At 44.6% G+C, this 24832-nt stretch overlaps 1 protein-coding gene and 1 long non-coding RNA gene across 3 annotated transcripts in view; one reads left to right on the top strand and one right to left on the bottom strand.

Annotated features, from left to right (window-relative positions):
- Window positions 1–14507, bottom strand: part of JAG1 (jagged canonical Notch ligand 1) — a 35786-nt gene extending 21279 nt beyond the window's left edge. For both annotated transcript variants that reach the window (XM_067292702.1, XM_067292703.1), the window contains exons 1-3: window positions 13949–14507; window positions 12747–13052; window positions 1785–1836 (exon numbers count right to left, since the gene is read on the bottom strand). In XM_067292702.1, the coding sequence (XP_067148803.1) occupies window positions 1785–1836; window positions 12747–13052; window positions 13949–14026 (436 nt within the window). In that variant the 5' untranslated portion in view covers window positions 14027–14507. The remainder of the gene's footprint in view (window positions 1–1784; window positions 1837–12746; window positions 13053–13948) is intronic.
- Window positions 13695–24158, top strand: LOC106498789 (uncharacterized). Its single transcript, XR_001295042.1, has 3 exons — window positions 13695–13940; window positions 20651–20912; window positions 23915–24158. It is a non-coding gene; the product is annotated as an uncharacterized lncRNA (long non-coding RNA).
- The last annotated feature ends 674 nt before the right edge of the window (window positions 24159–24832 follow it).

The raw sequence follows: 24832 nt of genomic DNA, 5'->3' as shown, positions 1-24832 counted from the left end.
TATAGATGGATATGTGACAGCAAAGCTAGTGCAGGAATGTAAATCAGGAACATATGTAAGGCCATGTCTGCACTTGGTCAAATACACTGCTGAGAAACGAGGCAGTTCTGTCTGAAGACAATTGTACATCCAGAACATGAAAGCAAAGAAAGGGTCCATTATGTAGCTTTGGAAATGCAGTTGTTTCATGAAAAAAGATGAGCTCTAATAATAGTAAAAGTGGCAGAGACCCAGCCTGAAAAAAACCTCAGATTCTACTGTAAACAAGACCTTCATTTTGAAGACAGGCATCTTTCATTTATAATACAACTCTGCTGCCATAGCAATCTATTTTCTGCTCCTCAATAAAGCACATCTAATCAAGGTCCAAGAAGTTTCCTAGGCCCTTCTCCATCACTGGTGCTGGGGTAGGGCTTAAAAGCACATGTACTGCAACAGTGTTGGACACGGCAGGTTGAAAAGCAAATTATGGATATCACTCATGGTTCACATGAATCATTTACAATGGAGTTTTTCCTCTTCCAGAATTAATAGGACATCCCATATACATTAAAAAAGCAGATCTGTGCAGAAAGGCCCCTGGACCCAAAGTGCAGTTTCCAAACAGTCTACTGTTCAGCAGTTAAAGGTAAGCATAAACCCACAGCACTGTGCACATATCTGAAAGACCTTTCTTCTGCGAAGTGTGAAGCCCATTTTAGTACCCTGCAGCTGTCACCCAACACTCCAAAGGGGGCTATACTAAACTGTTAGAACATTTGTGGAAGGTGGGCCACAGTGCTGCTTTTGCTTCCATATTGAAGCAAAAAGACTTGTATCAACAAAGGTTCATGAGTTCAGATTCATATTTTCTGCTGTGGCTTTTCCCCACACACTATTAAAGCTTTAGCTTGAGAATAGAGATAATTTTGCCCATCTACTTCAGTCTCAGTAGGCTATAGGTAGAACAGTTCATATGCCAACAGACAGTATGGCTTCCTCTAGCCAACAGGAAAAGCTCAGTAGAAAGTTTCTGAAACCAACCAGACAGGGACATTCCAAGCAAAAGATTCCCACCCTTGATTTCCAGCCAACTCTACCAGGTGGTATCCGGTGAATATTTTTCAGTCCCCAAATATAAAACCGTACCCATCCAAACCCCGAGGAAGAGCTGATAATCATTCCCATTTCTCATCTATGGTCATTAGATGAATGGCTGTACCAAGTTTTATTGTACAGTGCCTTCCCCTTGCCCCCCCCAAATAAGCCGCATGTGCATTCAGTTCGGTTTTGTAAAGTACACAACTTAAAAGAGGTCTTAAGTCAACAGGATTTAGGCTTTTGAATATCATTCAAAAAAACAAAATCAAAAGACACTCCACAAAACAAAACAAACCCCTCTAATCCCACAAGCTGGGCATTTATTCTCCCCAAGGAGAAGGAAGGATGTCTATTTTTAAAGCATTAAACCTCAGGTGTCTAAGCCAGCAAGCTACTCGACCCTCTCCAAGGAACAAGAGGGAGGCAGGCTACTGTGGAGCCTGGAGTAGTTACTCAAAACCAAGGGCAGCAGAACTTTCCCCTCTCCCCCCATAGCTGTTCAGAGTAGGCTGGGTAGACTGCTGAAATAGACTGGAAGGATACTGACACCATCCCCGTTTTGATCTCTTCATCCCCAAACTAGATCCTCTTGTTAGAGAAAGCTCACCCATGCTTCGAGAATGAAATATTGTTTCCCAAAGGCCTTTCAGTAGACAGGAAATCAAGGAGTTTGAACTAAGTAAATCAGAGAAACCAATACTTACTAGTAGAGTTATCATTGTAATCCCATGCCTCAACAAGCAATGTGTAGGATCTCTGCAAAAGAGAAATACGAGAGTTTCAAAGCCAGAACACAAGCTTAAAAAAAATTAATACAATTTTAATTTGAGAAATTCCTGGCCTCTGCCCTGGAACTGCATACTTAAAAACATAAATAGGTAATAGATTATACTTGAGACAAACATGATCTTCATGTAGCCCCTTAAGCTACCTTATCCAGTCTGACTTGAGAGAGACCTTTCACCTTGGATTGCTCATCTTTGTCATCATTAATGCATCTTATGTACTTAACCAGGAAGTACAGCCTTTGACACTATGCTGTAACCAGAATTGAGCTTATTTAGAACTGCACATGTAAGAGGGAGGGCTCAAAAGAAAGCACCAAAATAACAAAGAAAAGTAAAAAAGAAGCCCCCCCCCAAAAAAACCCCTACCATCCCCCCAAACCAAGAACTTCTTCAAAAGAATTTTAGTCACAAAAAACTAGTCTTGGGTTTCCCCTCCCCCAACCATCCTGAAAGCAAGAAGTGTTGCTAAGATTACTCTGCTCTGCCTTGACAGCGCAATCTCTAGGGCCTTTGCCTTTCAGCACCCCCTTTGAAAGCTTTGTCTGCACGAGGGCCATGGCTGCTCCCACAAGTATCAGGTAACTAAGGGAAGAACGGATGGGTCTGGGAAGGGGGTGGCCCAAGAGACAGGCAGGGTAAAACAAAGGCTAAGATCAGGCTATTTGGAAGAGTAGGGAAAGGGAAGAAGCACTATCCGCCCTGTGTCACATTTACAGACGCACTAGTCTGCCAATGAGCTCTCTAGCACTCCAGTAATAATAATCATAAGCATAAACGAACCAAAGTGACTCTGCAGGTTGGAAAGATGCCAGCTATTACATCTAAGCCACCTTTATCTTCAAACCTAACTTGAGAACAAGAGCCACTAAAAAAAAAGTCTTCCCCTCCTCCATCTCTGGTCTGGTATGTTACAATCTAGCCTCTATCCTTCAAAACTGCTATTTAACCAGCCATATGCAAATGTACAGAATGATTCAAAAGAGATCAAAAGAAAAAGCTGAGAAAAAAAATAAGAAAAGTTACTGTTTGGTAAGTGAATTAATAAATGAAATGATAATAAAGGCTATAAATGCAGTAATAAGTGTAACATCTTTATGGTGATGAGTACAACAGAACAAACAAACTCCTCTCCATGGAAGACTTCTAATGCTTTGCCATAGAAGCTGTTCATCGTTAAGTTTATTTCTCCTTAATCATATCTGCACTCAGTGGCAGTTCATTCAGTTGTGGTATGCAAACTTAACACCTTCCTGTAACAGGAACAAAAATGCAGTTTTGAGAGCAAGCTGCTGCAAGGTGCAAGCGTAAGACGGAGGGGAAAAAAAAAAAAAGTTGAATCAAAGACTGTTTTCTCACGACTGGACACAGCATGCAGCCTCTGAAGGAAAACCTAGTTTGTGATGGACACCAGCTTGGAATATAGCCTAAATATGTTTCATATTCAAAGCAGACTAAAATTCCATTTTGTTCACTGATAACTGTGGGAAAATGCTTCCAAAAGTAAGCAAAGCTGGGCAAGCCGAGACATGCACCCAAACTTTTATGCAAGGACTCCATCAGCCCAAACCATTTTTGGTTAATATTTCATGAAAGTTGCATGGTTTTTGTTACTATTCTAGAACAAGTCTTACAACTTGGAAAAGGGAAAAATAAAAGCCCCCCCCCCCCAGCAGTGTAGGACTAATAATTTAAAACTCTAAAACAGATTTTAAGAAGTCCTTACACAGGTCAGAAGGTTTTTTTTAAAAAAAAGACAAAAAACAACCAAAAAAACCCCTCAGAATATAACTCCTGAGCCATATTACAGATACATATTGCACTATCTTGGGTGCTTCCTCCCTGGTTTAATTACAAACATTGAGAAGCACAACATGTTACTGCAAGCTTGAAAAAAAATATTATGATATACAGAATGAATTATGGCAACTAGCACTACTTCCAATAAAGTTAAGGATGTTTTCCTTTCAGCCTTGCATAATTGTTTTGGAAGATATTTTGTCTAAACTCATAGCAACAGTTCCCGGTTGGTTCTCAAGACTGTTTACTAACACACCTAGCCCTTAAGGAAAGGAAAGGCGGGATCCTTGCTTTAAGCACTACTGCTGCTAGATACTTGTGTGACCACTTTCCAGCTCCACACAGGAGTTTAAAGAAAGATGACACTTCTGCTTAACAGGATGGAAACAAAAAGGGGGGGGGGGAATGGGCAAACAGACCTAGTCCAGCAGTGCTGTTTTTTCCACATACCCCTAGCTCTCTCCTCAGCTGAATATTTTAGATGAGGAGTCCCTATCCTGACAAGTGATGATACAAAGAACAGCAGTTTACTCTCTCAGCTCTGTGCTCCTCAACACAGGGCAAAGAAAGGACAAGACTTGGTATTCAAGAAGATGAGACGCTTCTAAATGCAAGACATGCATACAACCCCATAACAGGACCAAGCCCCCCTTAACAATCTGACAATCACATACCTCTACCCAATCCCCCCAAAAGCAGTTCTGTGCAAAGACTGCACTGTTCAGATAAAAAAAAAAAAAAAAAAAAAAAAAAAAAAAAAACACTGCATATCATCCCCACTCTATAGATCAACAATTAAGATATCTCAGGAATGACTACTTCTTACATGGAGGTTTAAGCTTTCCCATGCCCACAGCTGACCTCTACCCATCGTTGAATAAATACATATCCAGACACAAGAATTCCACATCACGCACCTTATTCCATCAAAGCAACATCCTAGGCAACAAGGCAGCAGTGAACTTTCCGGAGTCGCACCCAATTAGCCACTGTAAACCTGATCTTCACCAGAAGGCAGGGATTCTGGCTTGAGAGGAAAGACAGCTTGAAAGGAATAGGAAGCCAGCAGAGCTTGCAGAATGTGCACAGCCTGATCAGCCCAGAAGACTGAAAGTCAGCACAGTCAAATTTAAGCAAAAATCCTATGAGTTAAAGTGTGAGAGGATGGAAATGGCTGAGGTCACATTAAAAAAAACCAAAAAAACCACACCCACCATCATGCACCAGTGTGCAAGAGCTATTTTCCTCAGGGACAAACCACCATGGTTTAGTCTTGATCCATTGATAATGCTACTCAGGAAGGACTTTGAAGACCCTGAAATCCATTCCTTTTAAGCTTCTGTAAGGGCAATGCAACCTCTTTTCTAGGTTATTAAATGAAATACCAGCAGGTCCAGGTAAGCAGAAGGTATTCAAAGCTCTCAGCTTATCTAACTTCTTCCTTCCCTTCATCCAGACATCCACTCAGAAAAGGTGTTTTTGTACTTTGGCTTCTATAGGCATTCTGAGATTCAGTGGGACAGAGCAAGATTGAAACTTCAGGCTTATTAGTGAAAGGACAGCCTTCTTTTTGAACAAGGCTGCAACTAGTCAAACCTCTTCCCTCCCATCCTTGTGGTTAAGCCATGCAAGAGCTTTGCTGAGCATGTGAAACCATGACTAGACAAATGCAGTGGGAAGTTTGCATTCTAAATGCTGTGCCTGCTTTTCCTCCGTCAAACAAGGAAGTCAGGTTAAGCCCAGCAACATTCACTTCATGCTCTGCCAGCCACGTGTAGCTGTGAAGACCAGTCTCGGAATGGTCCTTGCACCCTACCTGGATCTTAGGGAAGAAGCCTGGAGACTGGCACACTGTCACAGCCAGCCACAGAGGAGCACCCAGCAAATATGCTGAGAGCTACAGCAATCCCTCCTCCCTTTTGCTAGAAGTGGGTGAGACAGGGAAGAGAGAAACTAAGGAGCATTTCAAAGTGCCCAAGGGCCAGGGAGGAGGACATCTCTGAGCAGATGTACAGCTAGTCACAAAACCACTTCCCCTGAAAGTCAGCAGGGCTCTCACTGGATACCCACATTGCCATATGACAAGTCATGATGATGCTATACAGACTCATCAGAATGTCATGCCGTGGCCAGCCTGTCAACTTTGACTTTGTCAACAGAATAATTCTTCAAAAGAGTTGAAGACAACTGGTTCATCATGCAGAGACATATGAATGTATTTGGGAAGGGAAACAACCTAACCCTTTTAACCCTTTGTTGAATGCAGCATAATCAGCAAGTTCTTTTTTGGGCCCACCTACATAAAGAAACACCCTATAAAGATTTCACTCTCTTAACCCTGCCTATATAAACAAAGTCTAAGCTGTAGCCATTGCATGCCTCCATGGCCAAGAGCTAGACTGAACCTCAAACAGACAACTCAGCGAAGAGCCTCATCAGAATAAGCCTACATGAAAATGCAGCACACTGTTCTTTCAGCCTGCCTTTTCAGCAGCTCCTTCACTGCTGTTAGTGCTGGTAAACACTTCATTGCCACATAAATGAGAGGATGTGAAAACAATCATTAACTGTATTAGCAGCTTCTAGGAGAAGCTTTTTTCCCCTTTCTGCAGCACAAGCCAAGCCAGTAACTGAAGTCAAGACCTTCTCTGCGATACAACTGCCACCATCCTGCCAAACGATGAAGGACACGGAAGTACCACTATCCAAACTACGCGTACGCTTAAGCATCCAGTAAACCAGGCTGATCTCCGATCTGGCAAGCCTGCTGGAATAATGAGTATCCTGTGAATACATAATGTGCTGAAGTTGCCATTGTGTGAAGTAAGTCCATGGTTTGTCTGGGAGCCGAGCAATGCTGAGTCTACTGCTGCTTCCTGTTGCTTGTCCTGTATTAGCATTATTTTTGGATAGGCCCCATTATGTTCTGTAATCCTCACTGCAGTCAGTATGGCCACGCTATTGTTCTTGGTTAATATTAGCAGTCAATGCCTCTGTCTGGGTGGCCGGACTACAATGTATTCTAATCACAGAACTAGCATGCATTAATCAAACAATGTAATGGGACAGAGGGGGGAAGACTTGGGGTCCCTTCTTTCTCCCCCCTCCCTTTCTTTCTTTTAAAGAGAAAAAAAAAAAAAAGCTACTGCCTTTTTTTTTTTTTTTTTTTTTTTAATTTAAACAAATGATTTTTAAGTGATCTCAGCTACTGGGGTGCATAGTATTACAATAGCATTTTAATCAGCGCCTTATCTGGTTACAAAGTTATTTTCTCACGAAACCCCACTTGTCAACAAAGACTCGCAGGTAGGCCAAGATGTCAATGGTCGCTTTCAACCTTCCCCAACAAGCCGATTACCTGCTCTTATCACTCCCCCTACCTGTTTAAAGCATCCCACTGATAATTAAATGCACCAGTTACAAAAGGGTGGCAAGGTTAATAGAGAGAATACCTAGTAGCCAGCCAAGCAAAACAGTCAGGTTCACATAGAGCAAGCCTGAACAAGAAGCCTTTCTACTTATTTACCTAAGTGCATAAGAACTGGGTTGAGCTGGTAAAGGACTCTGGATGTTTGACTATTTACAAACTACTTTAACCACTTCTATCCACATTTTGCAGTTTCTTCTGAATACTAGAACAATAATGAGTGCAATTTATGCTGTAGAACAGTGACCACAGAACCAGGAGTTCCACAGAGTAACAAGAAACGAATGTGAAAAACTTCTAATGTTGACATCTCTCCCCATGTAAGATATATGGGCTTCCAGTGACAGTAATCATTAGAAATGTCTCAATTAACATACAAAACTTCTGTCCATCAGCAGAAATATAAAGTCAAGTTTGGTTTGGTTTTTCAAAGTCAATCCTATCTTTATATATAAAGAAACGCTTTTAGGAACTACAGGTCTTTGCATATACTGCAGGGCATCAGACTTATAGACTGAAGTTGGAATAAATGCCAGGCATAAGAGAGAAAGCCTCTAGTGCTGCACATCATCTCATTTAATTGCTAAGGCATCACCTTTACTAGCTACAGAACTAGTTTACTTCAAATCTAGCCTTCAGTCCAGAATGAAGCAGCAAGTTTCCTCTAGTTAACTAGAATTTTAAGCATAAAGCATTGATTTTATGCAATTCATTTTACACATGCTGACTTCCAGCTGCATAAACAAGCTGACAGTGCTGGATGTAGTCTGAGAAAGTTTAGGAATAAGCTTCAATGAACAATGCCAGGCCCAATCCAGCTGCCACTGAAGTTAAATTGGAGCAGGCCTTTATTATAACAAGGATTCTGGGAGCAGGCGGGATAAGGATTTATTTTTAGCCATATTATGGTAATACAGTCAAATGGATTTACCAGGAAGATGAAGTTCTAAACTGCCTGGAACAGAAGTGACTCTTTAGAACATGTTGCTAAGAAGTCCAAAACCTCTGACTGGATGCACCAATTCTCTGCAGTCCTGGGAAAAAGCAGTCTTGTGGATGCTAATTATGCTCCAGATGTCATTTAATACTCTCAGCTCCATTTTGGATAATAATTGTAGGTGAAACATTGCACTTTAAATGTTGAGGATTTATTCTTAAATTATTAATCAACACTAAGCATCACAGTGTGGATACTACTTGATTGATAGGTGTTTTGTTATTATAAAGATTTTTTTCTGATTTGCCCATGAGCCAAGATGATTTATCAGGCATTCTTCAAGAATAGCTTTAAGAATATCTAGCATGTGCTAATGCAAGTTAACTGGAGGAAGGAAAACAAAAAAAGAGAAAAGTGAAACCCTGAATAATTTCATGATTGCAACCTACTGGTTAAAAAAACAAAAACCCAACAAGAAAAGACGCATAGCAGTTGAATTAAGTGATATTTTTCACTCAGATTCAAAAGGCTGTTAATTTAATATCAGCTACAGATTAGTATTTTGGAAGCCTTTTGTCAAGACAGAGGGGGGGAAAAAAGTTCACACACAGCTTAAAAACACTAAAGCTCTTTCATTATCTTCTTCCAGCCAGGAAAAACAATGCCTACCCAGAGAATGTCTTTTACATCTTCAAGAACCAGTAGCAGTAAGATCTGTCATTAAAAAAAGAAAAGGCTAACTGGTTATTTTGTATTTTAGAGTAAGGTTGAAATAAGATGTAAATAAGATGTTCAAAACTTTTTAAATCATATTTTATAGTAAGGCCATTTAGAAGCTGGATGGTTTTTTCCACCTCAGTAGTTTCCTGGTGGGTTGGTGCAATTGGCCTCAATATTAAATAATTACAAGGATCATAATTTCAGAATAAACAAGCTGTTTGAAATTGGAGCTATGCATACCAAAGAAATTGCCAACTTTGACCTGCTTCTTACTCACAGTCTCAGCAAGCCCCGAAAGATCTTCCCTTACATAAAAGCAAAGTTTATTACTAAGCTTTGCTTAGTTAATTCATGCACAGCTCCCTCAAGATACTGTATACATCACACTTTGGATGTTGTTTGATTCGTCAGGAACAGCAAGAGATTTGATTTATGTCAGAGAAGAGCATGTGTCTACTCTGAAACAAAACCTGTTGAGACAGACTTTGACACGTGGAACGTGGAAATTCTTTTGTACCATACTTTTCTATATGGCTTCATAAACCAAGTTTGCCTGTCAAGAAAGTCACTAGTGTATCAAAATGAATGTGCAAATAAGGTCGAGGTGTGGGTTTTTTCTAATTGCAATTTACTGTACTCTTGTTAGCCACTGCAGAGACAGCTTTCTGGATGCACGCTATTTCCTTTATGCTGTTCTGCTGCTGTTTCCTAGCAACTTACTCAAACCTCCAATCACTTAAATGAATTTACAGCCCACCATCTCCACACCCATTACTCACGGGGGTACATATCAAAACTGACAACAGCAAATTGCATGAGTTATTAATAAGACTCCAGCAACACAAGTCTACATTATTACTACAACCCAAATCTAACAGTGTGCTTAAAGCACACCATTTTCTTTTCTTCCTCTTTTGCTCGAGGAATAAAGACCTCTAATGCCATATAACTATTTTTGACAAAAGGCATAAGGGAGCAGCTTGGCATAGGAAGAGATTTTTTTTTTTTTTTTAAAGTAGCCGAGGCAACAAGACTTCTTAATGTTACTGACTCAAGCTGGAACGTCCAAGAAAAGCCTCCCTTGGACAGTATAACACAAATGCTACGTATTCAGAGAGTAGCATGAATTTTCAAGTGCAATATGATTAATATTTCAGTCTAGCTCCTATTACCTTTACTGTAATTCTCAGTTGGATGTATTCAAAGTGAAACTCATAATTAGGCAAATTTACAAAGGCGAAGTTGGTTCCAAGCTTTTCTAAAGTCAACAGTATTCACTGAAAAGAAATTCTTTTAAGTGCTTAAATTTCAGTGTAAGATTTGAGTTGGCTAATTAAGTTCACTGCTTTATCTTCAGAACTTTCAGGACTCCCAAAATAACTTGTGTACCCAGTTTTAGCACAAATAAGAGCTTTGCCACATTAAATATTCTTTTGTTCAAATGCTTTTTGAAAGTCACAATGGCTAGCATAAAAGCCATATCCTATGGAAGTTAAAGCTGGGAAGCAGGCTGGCTAATTGTGAACAGACAGTCATCACAATCTCAAAAAGTGCATTTACTGCATGGGAATATGCAAGAGTTTATTCCAAAAGTTTCAGATGTAGTATCCAGAGCTCTGAAATTGAGTTTTACGCATTTCAAAGAGCACACTAGAGGTTTGCTGCTCCTCAAGGATTCCAGTGCTCAATTAGATTCAGCAGGACAATGGACGCATTTCTTCTACGAAAATGCAGGCAAGCTTAAGAAACTTCTTCCAGGGTTTTTCCCTGGCCCCTCCCCATACACACAATTTCCCTTCCTACCCCTAAGAAGACAGGGGTTGTTAGACGGCATTTAATTTTCACATCATTTTTATATATATGCACACATCTTCAGATCCCTGGTAGCTGAATGACTGGGGGCAGAAAGGGGGTCTTGTTAAAAAAACCAAACCAAACCACACCTTTGATGAACCTGACTTTTACAGAAAAAAAGTCAAAACCTGCAACACAAGCATTACAGCCACTGGCAGAGCTTCAAATACCTCAGATTTTTACAAAACCCTTTATCCCTTTGATGGCATATTTGATAACAGTTTTATCTCATTTCATGCTAAAAAAAAAAAAAAGAAAAAGAGAGAGAAAGAAAGAGAAAGACGGGAGTTATACTTCCAACAGAGGATACTTCTGTTAACTCTGCTATTGTACTTTGTAATACTATCTCCTTAAAACACTGACTTGATTTCACCCTTCTGCCTCTCCAACCTTCAATACTTCAGAAGTCACAACTGACAGAGGAGGCAGGTAGGAGGCAGCACAGGACACTTCAAGAGCACACGGCTGCCTGCAGCCCTGGGCTGTACGACTATGAAGTGGGTGCCTACACTAAAACTGGAAGAACACTACTTTTGGGGCGGGCTACCCGCCCCCCCAAAGTCAAGGCCCTCCCAGCAACCAGTCCTTATCTGGCTAGGATAGGCCAAGCTTTGAAGGGAGTGGAAAATCTACACATGCTTCAACCTTGCCAGCAGTGATAGTGACAGAGGAGAGGAAACAAGATTCACGCCTCCCCTGCCTGCACATAACAGCCCTCCTCCCCTCACAAAAATGACCTTAGGCATCTAGGTTAGGATGACTGGATTTTCAAAACTGCTGAGCATCAACATATCCCAAGGCAGTCACTGGAAAACTGTGTACTCAGCACCTTTGGAGAAGGGGAGGGGGAAAAACAGTTTTGGTTTCCTAGGTGATTGCTAAATACAAGTTTTAGGAGCATAGATTTGGGGGCTTCCAACTTTTATACCACAGCATCCCCAAAACCACCACTAGAAATAGACTATTATATGTGCAAAAAGCCCCCAGATCAGTCATCCTCAGTTTTTGCTTGCCTGTAGGCAACACCGCTGGGCACAAAACAGCGCACCTCCTGGCATCCAAGGCCATAGTGGTGGCAGGCTATGTCCTCAAACCCTATGGCTCTGATGCCTGCACACGTGGGTCGCCATCCTAGATGAAGGCTGTTTCAGAAAAGTGGCCCTCAGGTTCTGCACAGGGAGTACAGGCCTCCTGCTGAACAGACTGTGGGAAAGTGTCACCCTTCCTGGGCTCCCCAGAAGAAAGGATGAGTACTACAGTCCAAGCCAGCACGCTTCACATCCTCAACAGTGAGGCAGGCTTCAGTTAGTGACAGGGTCACCAGCCCTGCATCTCACCGCTTTGCAAGCCTGACCAGCATTTGCCACAGGGAACAGCCCTGGGAGAGCGCCTAGCAGAGGGCCCCCCATCCTGAGCTGCAGAGCCTTGCAAGCAACGAGAGGGGAGCCAGCTCTCCCGACCACAGGGCCAAGTAGCCACGAGAAGGCGTGCTGGCGGCAGCAGTGGGTGAAACGGACCAAAAGTTAAAGCCAGGTTTTCCTCTGTCTTTAGGTCCTGGAGTCTGCAAGTGTCTCAAGACTCAGCAAAGCTGGCAGCTAGTTTATCAAGAGCAGCAACAGCAGCTCCCATCAAGACCAAGCAGTGCAATGAGATTTCCCCTTGGGGGAAGCAGGAAGCCTTCCCAAACACGCTCCAGGGAAGGAGGCCAGCTATGACACACACTTTTCACACGGGATCCCTCTCCAGCCCCTAACCCACTGCTCTTTTGGCTTAGGCCCAAGACTTTGCTGGTTTGAAAAAAAATGAACTTCTGACCTTCTAAGCCTCAAGAGACTTATTCATGCTGTAAAGTGCAGAGATACTGGGTTTGCTTCCCTGACCCGTTTAGATCCCCCTCACTGCACATCTGACTTTCAAATTTAACAGGCTGTGCATTGTGAGCCCAAGGGAGTACAAAAACAAAAACACCATCACATTTTACTCATTTCTGGGCTACGGATTCCCGGCCCCCTTGCCAAAATGCCTGCTCTCTCCTCAAGCCTGGTCCCTCTCCATCTGAGCGAGCAGTTAGAGCTCAGCTCACTATAGTCATCTCAAACACAGCATCGTCCAGAGGTAGAGCCAGAGCAGGCCACTCACTCACCGGCCAGGCGAAGCTGAAAGGGATGACAATCCGGTTCTTTTCATTATTCCGGCTGTATTTTAAATTGAAGGTATTTCCTCCAATGACAGGAGTAGATTTGGTTCCGAAGCTGCAAGGGCCACCAGCAGTGACCCGGGATTGATACTCCTTCAGGCAAACTTTAAAATAGGTGTCACACTCGTCTCTGGTGCATTTTCTGTCTCCTGGGTTCCGGGTGCCATCACAGCAATTTCCATTTTGCAGTTCTCCATTCACATTTTGCATGGATAAGATCTCCAACTCAAACTGTCCCGATGCTAGAGTCACCTGTTAATCCCAAGAAAGAACCAAAGGAAAACAAAAACAAAAAAAACAAGAAACAAGAAACACACAGTTACTGCGTTTAGTTTTCCAAATGCAATCTACAACAAGTCTGCAGACAAGAGAAAGTCATTTTAAAAACAACTTGCTTTCAATAAGCAAGAGAGAGAAGGGGGGGGGAAGTACAAGCCCAGCTTTTCCCTATCAGCCATCTATGAGAAAGACTCTTAAATTCTCCCAAACAAATACTTCTACTAACACTGCAAAAGAACAGTGTGTGTGTGTGTGTGTGTGTGTGGAGGGGGGGGCTTCTAAATCCTTAGGAAATAAAACTAAATCAAATCAAGAGCGCATACTACGAGGGCACAACCAACAAAATGATGTAGCCAAAGTACCCAGGGAATGCAAGCCCTGTGCCTTCTCGTAGGTGCAGCTGAGAGAAGGCGAAAAGCCAGCCCCCCAAGGCTGCCCAGCTCAGATTCAAACCTTGCCCATTAGTCACCCAAAGATTGCTGCAATTAACCCTGGTTTAAAAAAGAAAAAAAAAAAAGTCTTTTCGAAAAGTAGCGATCTGCACCAGTTCATTTTTTTCCCCCAGGGAATGCAGTCTGGCTGCAGGGAGCACTTCTACGTTTGCTACCTCTGCAGAGAAGTTAGGAGCAATAACTTCGCCCTTGCTGGAGAAGCCGTGCAAAAGCGCCTTTTGCGCCACGGTAGGTTTTCGTTTTTAAGCAACCTAAAGCAACCACTGCAGGAGCCGGGTTGCACAGAAAAAGCAGCAAAATCCCCGCAGCCCGCTCTGCGCAGCGCAACCAAGAAAGCACTTAAGCCTCGCTCAAGTTTGGAGGCTTTCCTCCCCTTTTCGCCCGGCCGCAGAGCAGGCGCACTGCCCAGGTACGTACCTTTGCCCGCAGCCCCAGCAGGGCCAGGAAAAGGGCGAGGGAGCCCGGCGCCGCGGCCGCCCGCCGGGGCGCACGCATGCCGCCGCCGCCGCGCTGCCTGCAGGCCGCCGCCGCTCCGCACCGGGGACGGGCCGGGAGGGAGGAAGAGAGGGAAGAGGAGGCGCCGCCGCTGCTGCCCGCCGCCGCCGCCGCCCCGCTCTAATATACCGCGCCGGCCGCGGCGCGCACCCGCGTCGAACAACGCCGCTTTTCAAGCGCTTTTCAATAGCGTCCCGGTCTTCAATGCAAAGCAGCCCGGCCTCCTTTTATTCTCCTTATTCTCTCGCCTCCCTCTTTTCTTTCCTTTTTCTTTTCTTTGCTTTTTTTTATTATTGCGATTATTATCCCGATCCTTTTATTTCTTTCAGCTCGCCGGGCCCCGCGCGGTGGAGGCGCGGCGCGCCCCCCGCCCCCCCGAGACACACACGCACGCACACACACACACACGCACACATACACGCACGCACATGCAGCACACACACCGCCCGGGAGCCGGCCGCCCGTCTGGGAGCCCCGCCGCCGCACGGCTTCATCTAGCCCACGGCGGCAGGCGGGGAGGCCGCCCGTCCGCGCATGCGCTCATCCATATGCATGAGGGAGGGCCGGCGGCAGAGGAGGAGAAGGAGGAGGGAGGGGAAAGGCAGGAGTAGGGGAAGGCAGGTACCGTCAGGAGAGGGGGAGGAGAGGGGGGTTAGCGGGCCACGGGCGAGAGCGAGCCGCGGGCGGCGGCTGCTCCTGGGGGAGGCGGCGGCGGAGCCCGGCCGCGGCCACCCCGCCCGCCTCCCTCGGGAAGCCCCGCTCCGCAGGTGCCTCCCGGGCCACCTGGTGAGGGCAGGGTGGCGGAGGAGCCGCAGGGCCCGGGGCCGGCGCCTTGCCCCGGGGCTGCGCAGCGCCGCCGAGAGGAGAGGGCTTTCCCGCCCGCCGCTCGCTGAGGAGACGAGCGGGTCCCCCCGCGGGGGCGAAGCGGGAGCCGCAGCCCCGCTGCGGGCTGGTCAAGGGCAAAAGCAAGCGTTGTGGCCGCTTCTGTAACGGTTGTCTTCACTGCCCGCAGCCGCGCGCGTCACCTGAGCCCCCCGCGCGGCCGTTAGTCCCCGCTAACCGTGGCCCCCGCGCGGCCGTTACCCTCCGCTAACCGTTCCCCCCCACCAGCCGTTGGCCCCTCGCGCGGCCGTTAGCCCCCGTTGTTACTCCCCCCAACCGTCCCTCCCCCGCTAGCCGTCGGCCCCCGGGCGCAGGCGGCGGGGTCGCGCGGCCGGACCCGGGCGGCCGCGCCAGAGGGGCGGCCGCCCGGGGCCCGCGGCTGGCGGGGGAGAGCGGAGGGGGCGCTGCCCGGCGGCTACGCGGCCGCCCCGAGAGGAGCGGGGTCTGCCGCCTCGCTGGCTGCCGTGGGACTGCTCGCCCCCCTCGCGCGGGGCCGCGCCACGCCGCGGGGTGGGGGTGCGGGCGGGGGCGGCGGCGCCTCCGGCAGGCGCCGCTGGGGACAGCGCGGCTCCCTGCGCTCGGCGGGCTGGCAGCGCGGCAGGTGGGCGCCTCTTGCGCTCGGCGCTGTGGCGATGCCGGCCGTTCCCGCGCGGAGCCGGGAGACGCGCAGCCTGCGCTCGGTGGGACTCCTTGCCCTGGGGTGCCGGGAGATCGCAGGGTGACAGAAAGCATCCTGCGCGGCTGCCGGCGGAAGAGCCGCGCGCCACAGGGCGTTGGACGAAAGCTCGCCTCTGGCCTGACGGGTCCCTCAGCTGCCGGTCTAGAAGCTGGGAGAGTGTGCTGGGATCTGTGGCGGCATCACTCTCCCTTTCTTCCTGAGGCCCTGCAGACAGGAACCTGGCCTGCATGACATTGGGTCTGACCCAGCGCAGCTGTTCTTATGTCTTCTATTCCACCCAGATTTAATACAGTATATGTAGAAATATCTATTTTATATACCAGTTTCAGTGGTATAGAAGAAAATGAGATTTCTGACCTAATTTTATCTCCTTTGTTTCCATTTCCTATGGCAAAAGCAAAGTACATATTTGTTCTTGGCTGTGGTAAGATCAGTCCTGTTATGCGGTGTCTCAAGCTGTGGAGCCAGTGGTACTGATCGCCTTGATGGAAGGAGTATGCTCATACTTCAGTATTTGAATCAGACTCCTACTGATCACTTCCTATTTGTTAGTTCAGAACTTAAATAATGTACCAGCAATTTTGGTACATCTGTGAGGTACACGGTTGCCAAATACTTCCCTGTTAATCTTATTCAGTCCAGAAGTTCTAATAGGATCAGTTCTTCCTTACTTACTAAGAGTCAAACTTTTCTTCAGCTGCTGAACCTTCACTGTACGTGATCCACAAAGTGGCTGCAGTTTGGTGATACAAGAAACAGTCTCTCCGTCCTTTTTTGAATGGGTGCTTGTTAGCTTCCACAGCCTATTTAAACGTTACTCATTCACAAGTGCCACACATTCACTCCTCTCAGCCTTTAAATACCCTGCTACCTGCTAGTATGCTCTGTACCTTTAGGGCAGGTCTGGAATTGGCCTTTCTGTGAAAGGTTACTCCACCTGTTTGACTCCAGTGCTTAGGAAATCCAAAGTTTTGGTTCCCACAGTGCCTGTGACTCAGCAGTGTAGCTGTACTTAAACAGAATTACTTGTCCAACAACTTAAAATGCTTTGCAAGCATTAATGAATTAAGCCTCCCAGCATCTTGAGATGCAAAGTATTACTGATAGGTAAACCAAGGCACAGTGTGAGTCACACGCAGAAGTGTATAGCAACCCCCTCCCCCTCACCCCACCCCCCCAAAAAAAAGAAATTTTGACCTCATGGAAGTCAGTAATGAAAACCCCTTAACTTATTAAGGCCAGAAGTCCTGTCTCCTTATTTTCTTTACTGAGATCGCAAGGCCAGATGTTTAGACAGTGTAAAGCAGCACTGAAATCCAACTGAGCATGCCATGTTATGCCATCTGAGGATCTTTTTAAGATGCATATTTCACAGTACATACAGCAATATACAAATTGCTACATATGCACAAGGGGCTTGAATTTTGGTAGCTTTCAGGAGCCTGAGATTGGTGCATTTAAAATTCCTGACGTTATGCTGACGTGGTCATGTCTTACAAGGTTCGGAGCCAATGTGTCTTCCTTTGAGGCTGGTGAAGAACTTTTCAATGACTGTCTTACAGCTTTTTTTTTTTTAAGTTACTTCCTGCTAATCTTACTCTTCTGACATAATTAGATTACATCCACGTTAGAAGCTGTTATAAACATCCAGTGTGCCAAGGTCCAGTGTTGCATGTGATGCTTCACTTCAGACCTGAATCAGTTTCCTAATATAGTTAGATCCTACTTCACTGAAGTCACTGGGAGAAGTCAGGACTTCAATGGGATGAGGATCGCAGCCTTTAGAGGGAGCGCCTGGCCTGTGAGGGTCAGGTGTCTCAAAGTCAATTCTTTATGTTAGGAAAGTTGTAATTTCCTTTTAAAGTTCTGTGACTCATTGTATCATGGCTGTGAACAATCCCACAGGATTTCCTTAGATTTGTGATACCTGAAGGTGAGCTTGGAATAGTGCCTCTGGAAATTCTTCGTTCAGGGACTTGTTCCATCTCCTTTTCAAGTCAGTGACTAAACTTCTGTTTACTACTATAATGCAGATCGACACAGTTGCATAAACATGGGGGCCTGATCCTGTATCAGCTTTGAATGAGCCAGTAGAGAGGGCTACCACAGAAGGATCCACGGAAATGTGGAGCCAGTAATCATAAAGAATTCATAAAGCTTGACCATATTTCACAGCAGATGAAGAAGCTAGAGAAGTCTTCTGTTTCTGCACAGATTAGGAAATAGTTTTGCGTCTCTACATTAGCCACTGTCTAAAATGCATTTGCTGCAGTTTTAGGTATAGTTCTAGGCAGACTGAGTGAAAGAAGGGAAACATGATCCGTTTGGGTAGTCCTTTATCTAGGAGTTAAGCTTCCCTTTTGCAAGGAGAAAAACATATCACTGCAGTTAATCGTGGATGAGCGAGCTTTTAGATAAAGTGTTTTCTATAATACACCTATAACACTTCATTTTCCTCTTGCTGTGCTAGAACTGACCTCCTCACTTGGGCAAGTGTCAGGGCGGCAGAGATAGGGCTGTGCCGTACTGCTTGGCTGACACACATTTCAGAGCAACACATTCCACCAGATGAACCCATTTGCACAGTTGAGTGATCTAAACTTAGAAAGCTAATTTCTCTAATTACAGAGTGAGACTGAACTCCTGTAAAGCTTTTCATCACCTGAGTGGAATGGGAATTGCACTTCCATAATCATTTAATGTTTAGAAACTAATTAGAAAGTGTTTAGCAGGGAGGCCACACCCCTCGTTAGACTATTTCACAAATGGATCAAGAGAGAAAGCTACCTATGTTGGGAAAGTCGAGCAAGTGGCAGAGTTGAGGAGAAGGTGCAGTTTACTGAACACTGAGCAGTGTAAACGTGTCTCCATAAAACCTGCAGTTCTTTGGACTCAGGCAGTTTCTTAAACTTGTATCTCAAGGCAAGGTTTTCAAAAGTGACACAAGATTTTGGGGGGAGAGGATGCTCTGGCGGCTAGAGACTATGAGACCTAAATCCTGTTTGCTGCTGCAGCACTTATTTACATGCTTTCCTGGGGCATGTTGCTTAAGACAATTGTGTTTTCAAAGCCCTGTTGTGTATATTGTGCATGTGCCTTTTGTGACTTTGAGATTCCCACCTTAGTTTTTCTGTACCTCAGCTCTGTGGAATTAAAATGAGGCACTTATCTAAATCACAGGATAGTCTGAGAATAAAGAAAAAATAAAGACGGTGGGATACTCAGAAACTACCCTAGTGAGAACCAATAAAGTCCTTGAGAGAGTTAAAAGTTGTACAGCCAAAAAATTATGCCTGTTGTAGAGCTTTTAATTATAAACTGAATTCATAATGTTATTACTTTCAGCCAGAGCATAATATCAAGAGACCTTACTCCATTCCAAAGAATAATACAGTTTCTCCTTCGCTTTCGTATATTTACACACATATAGAACCTGCTTTCTGGTTATTTCTGTGTTAACGCATCAATTATTGGATGCTTCCACATTAACCTGTGAACATAATTTCTTTGTTGTTCTGTTATCCTTCCCTGTAGTGGAATTCCTGTACATCAGTGATTTGATCTTGAATCTTGAAGCGTTCTAAAAGCGGAGATGAGCTGAGACTACAGTTTTGGGCCTGAGTAGGGGTACATCTTATCAAGCTAGCGTAGCCTCCAGTAGGTGCAAAGCCTGTGACACTGAGCAGTGCTGGCGTATCTGTCACAGACAGGATGACACTTTCATTTGATAAGCTGTAACCTCAGCTATTCTTGTCAGTTGTAGAAATGGCTATGCTGAAATCTGGGCTGAGTACTGTCTCCAATAAACAACTGATACTTTTAAGAGAGTTCCAAGTTTCTAGCAGGGTTTTCCTCAAAGCTCTGTGTAAGAGTGCTTCTTCTAGCCAATTGTATTGAGTAAGTGCTTGGATCAAGTTTCATTTTGTTGTTATGAAAGCATCAAAATGTCTGAAGTTTTCATATAGATTCTTTTCATTATTAAATGCTTATGATAGTGTCTGCTTAATACGTTCTCCATTGCAAAAGATCTTAAGCGTGCGAGACTAAATACAGGAGTGTCTTTTAGGTAAGGAAGTGACTAAGAAGAAAAGGGCTGCAATTAGCAAATTTAAATTTGAGTGTACATTACATGATCTCTTGTCCTCCATTATTGCGTGGCTGATCTGATATTCTGCACTTTGGGTTTTGTTAGACCTGTGGGGGGGATATAATGGAGTTGCCTCATTTGGCATGAAGAAGCGTTTAGAGGAATTAGGATTACTAAAGTCCTGATTCAGTCCAAAATATAAATGTGCCTAAAGCAAGGCACAAAAAACTAAGTTAGGGGTGTGCTTAAGTAACTTGCTGGACTGGCCAGTGAATTCAGCCTCAAAGTTGGGGTGGATGAGAGTGGCTCTGCTAATCTACAGAAAATTAGGGGCATATACAGTGGCACGATAGCATGTGTTTATCTAGTCCCTTGGCACTGCCTGCTCTCTGGCAGAAGGAACCTTTTTGTATCAGCTAAATGTTTTTAGACTAAGCACAGGCCCCAGAGGGTGGATAGCATCCTTGGTGGTAGAGACAAAGACAAGCTTTTAGGCAAAGGGGCTAAAAATGGCAGCTTTATTCTGTGCCTGCCCTTTACACAGGAATTAAAAAGCCTCGTCCATTCTACATGTTATGACAGGGCCACTAGCAGGCAAATAATACCTATATGTGCACTGGTGGCTTTTATGTCACGGATCATGCAATGAGGTACTTTCTGCCTATCTGACAGTATTGTATATTAGAGCCAGCAGCATTTGGTAGAGTCTGAGTCTGCTCTGATTTGGGAGGTTTGCTGTTGAAACACTGTGTTTTGTACAGGATCTGTATCAACTTAAGTAGTTAATCATTTGGGCCCCTCCTAGTCCTACTCTGGACCCAGCTGTGATCAAGGTGGCTGCAACTGCTAACAAGATAGTGGACATAAGAGTGAATGAGAAGGAATGGAGTAAGAATAGGTTAGGGAGTATGATCAAGATATAGAGTCCTGTTACTCTGCCTCTCTGACTAAAGGTTTTTCTTTGCTCTTTCTGCAGTACCTGGAACAGTTCACATTCCTGTGTCCCTGTTGGCCGTTCTGTCTCACCATGTCTTCAGATGCACAGGAGATGATTCTCCCTTGGTCCAGGGAGAATCGGGGTCCCTGATAGAGGCCCTGAGTCAGGAGCCACTTCAAGTGTGATGAAGGGCATCCCTGATTTGTGACACTGTGACAGCAAGACATGCTTGGTGAAGACCTGAACAGAAAAGAGCCTGGCTCTTGAGCTGGGCCCTAAATCCCAATTAATTTCTTTGAAGGTAATGGCATAACCCAGTGTGAGTCTGCTTTGTGTCTGGAAAGGGCCTCAGACTCTCGCAGATCCACAATCTGTGTGTTGCCCTGACTTTTTTTTTTTTTAATATAATGATGATTTTTATTTACTGTGGCAGAGGGGAACGAATGGGGCTCTGCCACAACTTGAATGGAAGCAATTGCACACCTGTCTCCTTAAATGCCCGTTTGTGGTTGGCTCCCTTTTGTTGTCCTCTGTCCTCTGGGGCAGCAGGGTGTGTGTGTGCACACGCCCATGTCCTGGGAAGGATTTCCCAGTTTAGGGGGTGACCCCTCATCTCGCTGCTCCAAGCAGGGGCTTCCCTCCCCTCCTTTCTTTCCAATATTTATTGGAAGCACGTGCTAAGGAATCTGTGAGCCTGCTATGCTAATGAGTGCATGGCACAGAGCAGAGCGAGGCACCAGATGCAAAGGGACAGGCACGTTTCCTAATGAGGGAGTCCCGAGACCCATCTGTTGAGTCTCGTGGGCCTTCAATGAAGTTAGCTACGCAAGGTAGCCAGAGGAGTTTTTTTTCCCTAATGCTTTTAGTTCTCAACAAGTGCAATCCTGTATAGAGCAGCATGTCATGGGGTTAGGCTTTGTTGTTACTAGCAGATAATGTGACTTTGAAAAGAACGCCCCCACCCCAGTTGAAAGGAGGATAACCCTCCTCTACCCCCCTCCCGTCCCATCCTCCTTGCTCAGATCAATAACAGGTCCCTAGGCACAAAGCCTGCATTCTTTTATTCTCAAATTAGAGCAGCTGCAGCAGCAGCACCACAGCTCATTGGAAACCTATTAGCTTTTGAAAGGCTTAATCCAGTTTGAAAATAACTAGTGTTTCTCAATCCTTCACGCACTCGCTCTCGTAAGAGGCAATATTCTTAGACTGCTTTGAGAGTGGACTGGGTTTATTGTAATAACCTGCATCTCTCTCAGTGTCCCAAAGGGGCAACAAAGAAGGCAAAATGTCAGTTTCTCAGCTTCACACGGCCTGAGAACATCGGATTTACTCTGCCATATCACACCCCATCACTGAGCTATGCTGCCTACTATCCTGCCTTCAATAGTGACCAATACCTTGTGATTCATTCTCCAATTTCATAGTTTTTAAGGCCAGAAGGGACTATTATGATAATCTTTTTGACCTCTTGCACAACATGGGCCTTAGAATTTCATTCGAGGTGGGATAAAAGCTGGGAGCAGCTGGATTCTTTGATGCTGCGCTACTGAGCATCAGTGGAAAATTTATTTTTGCAGGGGTAGTTTTTGCTATAAGGGGAATTTGCTCTTTTTAAGCATGTTAAATATGGAGCTTTGCAAATGGGTGCCTTGTGCGTACTCAGCTGGTGTCTTCCTCTTGAGTTAGAGGAGCTGATTTTAGGAAAAAAGGGTTTGTACACCCATCGTGGTTTCTTTGTTAGCTTTTGCTCCCGTATACCCCAGCAATCCTGTGAGTTAGTTATTCCTATTTTAAAGATGGCACTCTGAAATGCAGCGTGATTGGTACACCTTTCAGAGACATTTAGGCCACTAATACCCAGTGAAGTCAGTAGCAATGAGGAACCAAAGTTGTCTTGAACAGGATCCTTAATCTCATGCCCCAAGTCACACTGGAAGTTTGTGGAGGAGCGGGGAGCTTGTTTTTCTTGAATTCCAGCCTAGCCTTGGGACATCTTTCTCTGCTCAGTCTTTTACTATGCCATGCCAGTCCTAAACCTTTCCAGTAAGTGCTGCAAACTGTTGTCAGTAACAATGGTACAGATATTTTGCTGGTAATATCTCTAGTAAGACCACCAACTGACTTCCTGAAGGCCACTCAACAGCAACAGCTTTTGATTTCTACTGACCTGGACCAGATTCAGGGTGGTGACCTAGAGCTAAGGGGCTCAGTATCTCATTACTAATCCCTTGAGCCAGCCAATTCCTTCCACCAAGTCACCGTTTTCTGAAGTGTTAAAAGACTTTTCCTGCCCGCCTGCCCATTAAATCCTGCTCCTCTGTCCGTGTCCTTGGATCAGCCTAATCACTGAAGTGGATCAGTTTCAGGTCTTAACCGTTCAAGCTGTGGTATTGACAATGCAGAAGATGGCAGGCAGCACAGCTGAAGCACTGTGTTGCAAGCAGCATGGCAGGCACTGCTCTTAGGGATTTGCTTTGGGGTAACCCTGATGTGCTTCCTTTGGAAAGTATTGCCAGATGAGACTCGTGGTGTTTCCTACTCTTGGCTTAGTTATCTGAGAATTACAATTTATATGTTTCTAGAAACCTTAAAAAAGAATAAAAGAAACCAGGTGTTTCCCTGGATCAGCCACTGGCATAATTCTTTGGATGCCTCAAGTATTACTTCTCTTCTGTGACATCTTAGTCTTCTCACTTTCTGAGATGGGGAACCTGGCTTCAGAGAATGAATTACATAGAGCACCATCACAATTTTCTAATGCATACTTATTATTAAATTCTCATTTTTTTAATGTTACAGGAAAATGTGCCTCAAAAGAGTGAGTACGGGAAACCACAGTTTACATTTTTACATTAGAATTTGCAAAACCTTTTACACTAGAATCTGCAATAGCTCCATCCACATACACCCAGCAGGAAACAATTTCCGTTGTCTTGATTTTAGAGGAGGTCCAGAACAGCTTAGAGTTGGGGTTGTCTCTGTATTTGCCTCCTCTTTCAGCAAAGCTGCTTCATAATTCATGTAGGCTTACCGGTTGCTCCATGTATTTACTTCTCATATATTTCTGTATGAAAAAGGGGAGCTATTCTTAGACATTTCAGTTAGTCATCCTTGATAACTGTTTTCTCTGTATTTATTCTTCTGAAGTGGGCATAGCTGTGTTTTTATGAGGAAGAATTTTCTTCTAGCAAAGTAGGACCCCTGTTTTCCCCCACTGTATATGTAGCTATGCACGTGGCAGTGTCCATGGGCACGCACACACTTGAAAACAAATTTCTTTCATCAACTTTTTTTTTTTCTTAGAAGAAAAAATATTCATGGAGAGCACTTCTGCCTTTGACTGCACTTGATATGCTGGGCTACAGATGAAGAAAGCATAAAGCTCCTAGCTTCTGCACTTGCTGTGATTTGCTGAGGAATACTTACGTTTGCCCTTACTCTTCCTGGACAGATCATGATACTCTTAGCTCTGGGCTATCTCATTAAGAGTATTCTCACCATCATTAGTTAGTCTTCAGAATTGCAGGGGGTTGCGCCTGCTTTCCATTACTGGTGATGTCAATTAATGCTCTATTATCATTTGTAAATAAGTTCTTAATGTGGAGCTTGACATGAAGGCCTGTGTCTAATAAATTCACAGAAACAAAATCTAATAGTGTCCTTCCTCTTGCTAGCTCTTTGTTTATCTGAATTATTTCCCAAGTTAACTCCTGTGGCCTAACCCCATAGAGGAGAAGATCTAATCTGTAATTGTCCTCTGGGACTGTATTCCTGCAAGGTCCTTGAAGAATATATCCTGTTTCCCAGTCAAAGAGTCATTCTGAGGATGTGTTCTGTCTTCTCTTCTCATCTGAAGATTGTTTACCTGTTATTTATGAACTGTGTTTTGTCTATGGACTATTTCTACTGTGTTGGTATTGTGTGATGCTTATTAGAAAAGGAGGAAGGATTAAAATGGCTCAGACTTTACATTCAGCATCGTATAGTCTACGCAGAAGGATTTACAGTCATATCACAAATGCACCAAGGCCCAGCCAACCCTTGGAGGCAACAGGAATTCTGTTTTTGCTGGAAGACAGATTAGGTCTGTAATACAGAAATACTGAGAGAATTCTTATTTACCTGTTCTGATGCTGTTTCAGAGCAGCATGGTATCTGTTATCAGGTTCCACACGTGGCTAGAAATTTTGACCATTTTAGAACGGTGCTAAAATAAAAGCA

Source organism: Apteryx mantelli, chromosome 3, assembly GCF_036417845.1.
Source record: "Apteryx mantelli isolate bAptMan1 chromosome 3, bAptMan1.hap1, whole genome shotgun sequence".
Taxonomy (NCBI): Eukaryota; Metazoa; Chordata; class Aves; order Apterygiformes; family Apterygidae; genus Apteryx; species Apteryx mantelli.
The sequence above is the reverse complement of the archived record's forward strand: the minus strand, read 5'-3'. Positions and strand labels throughout refer to the sequence as shown.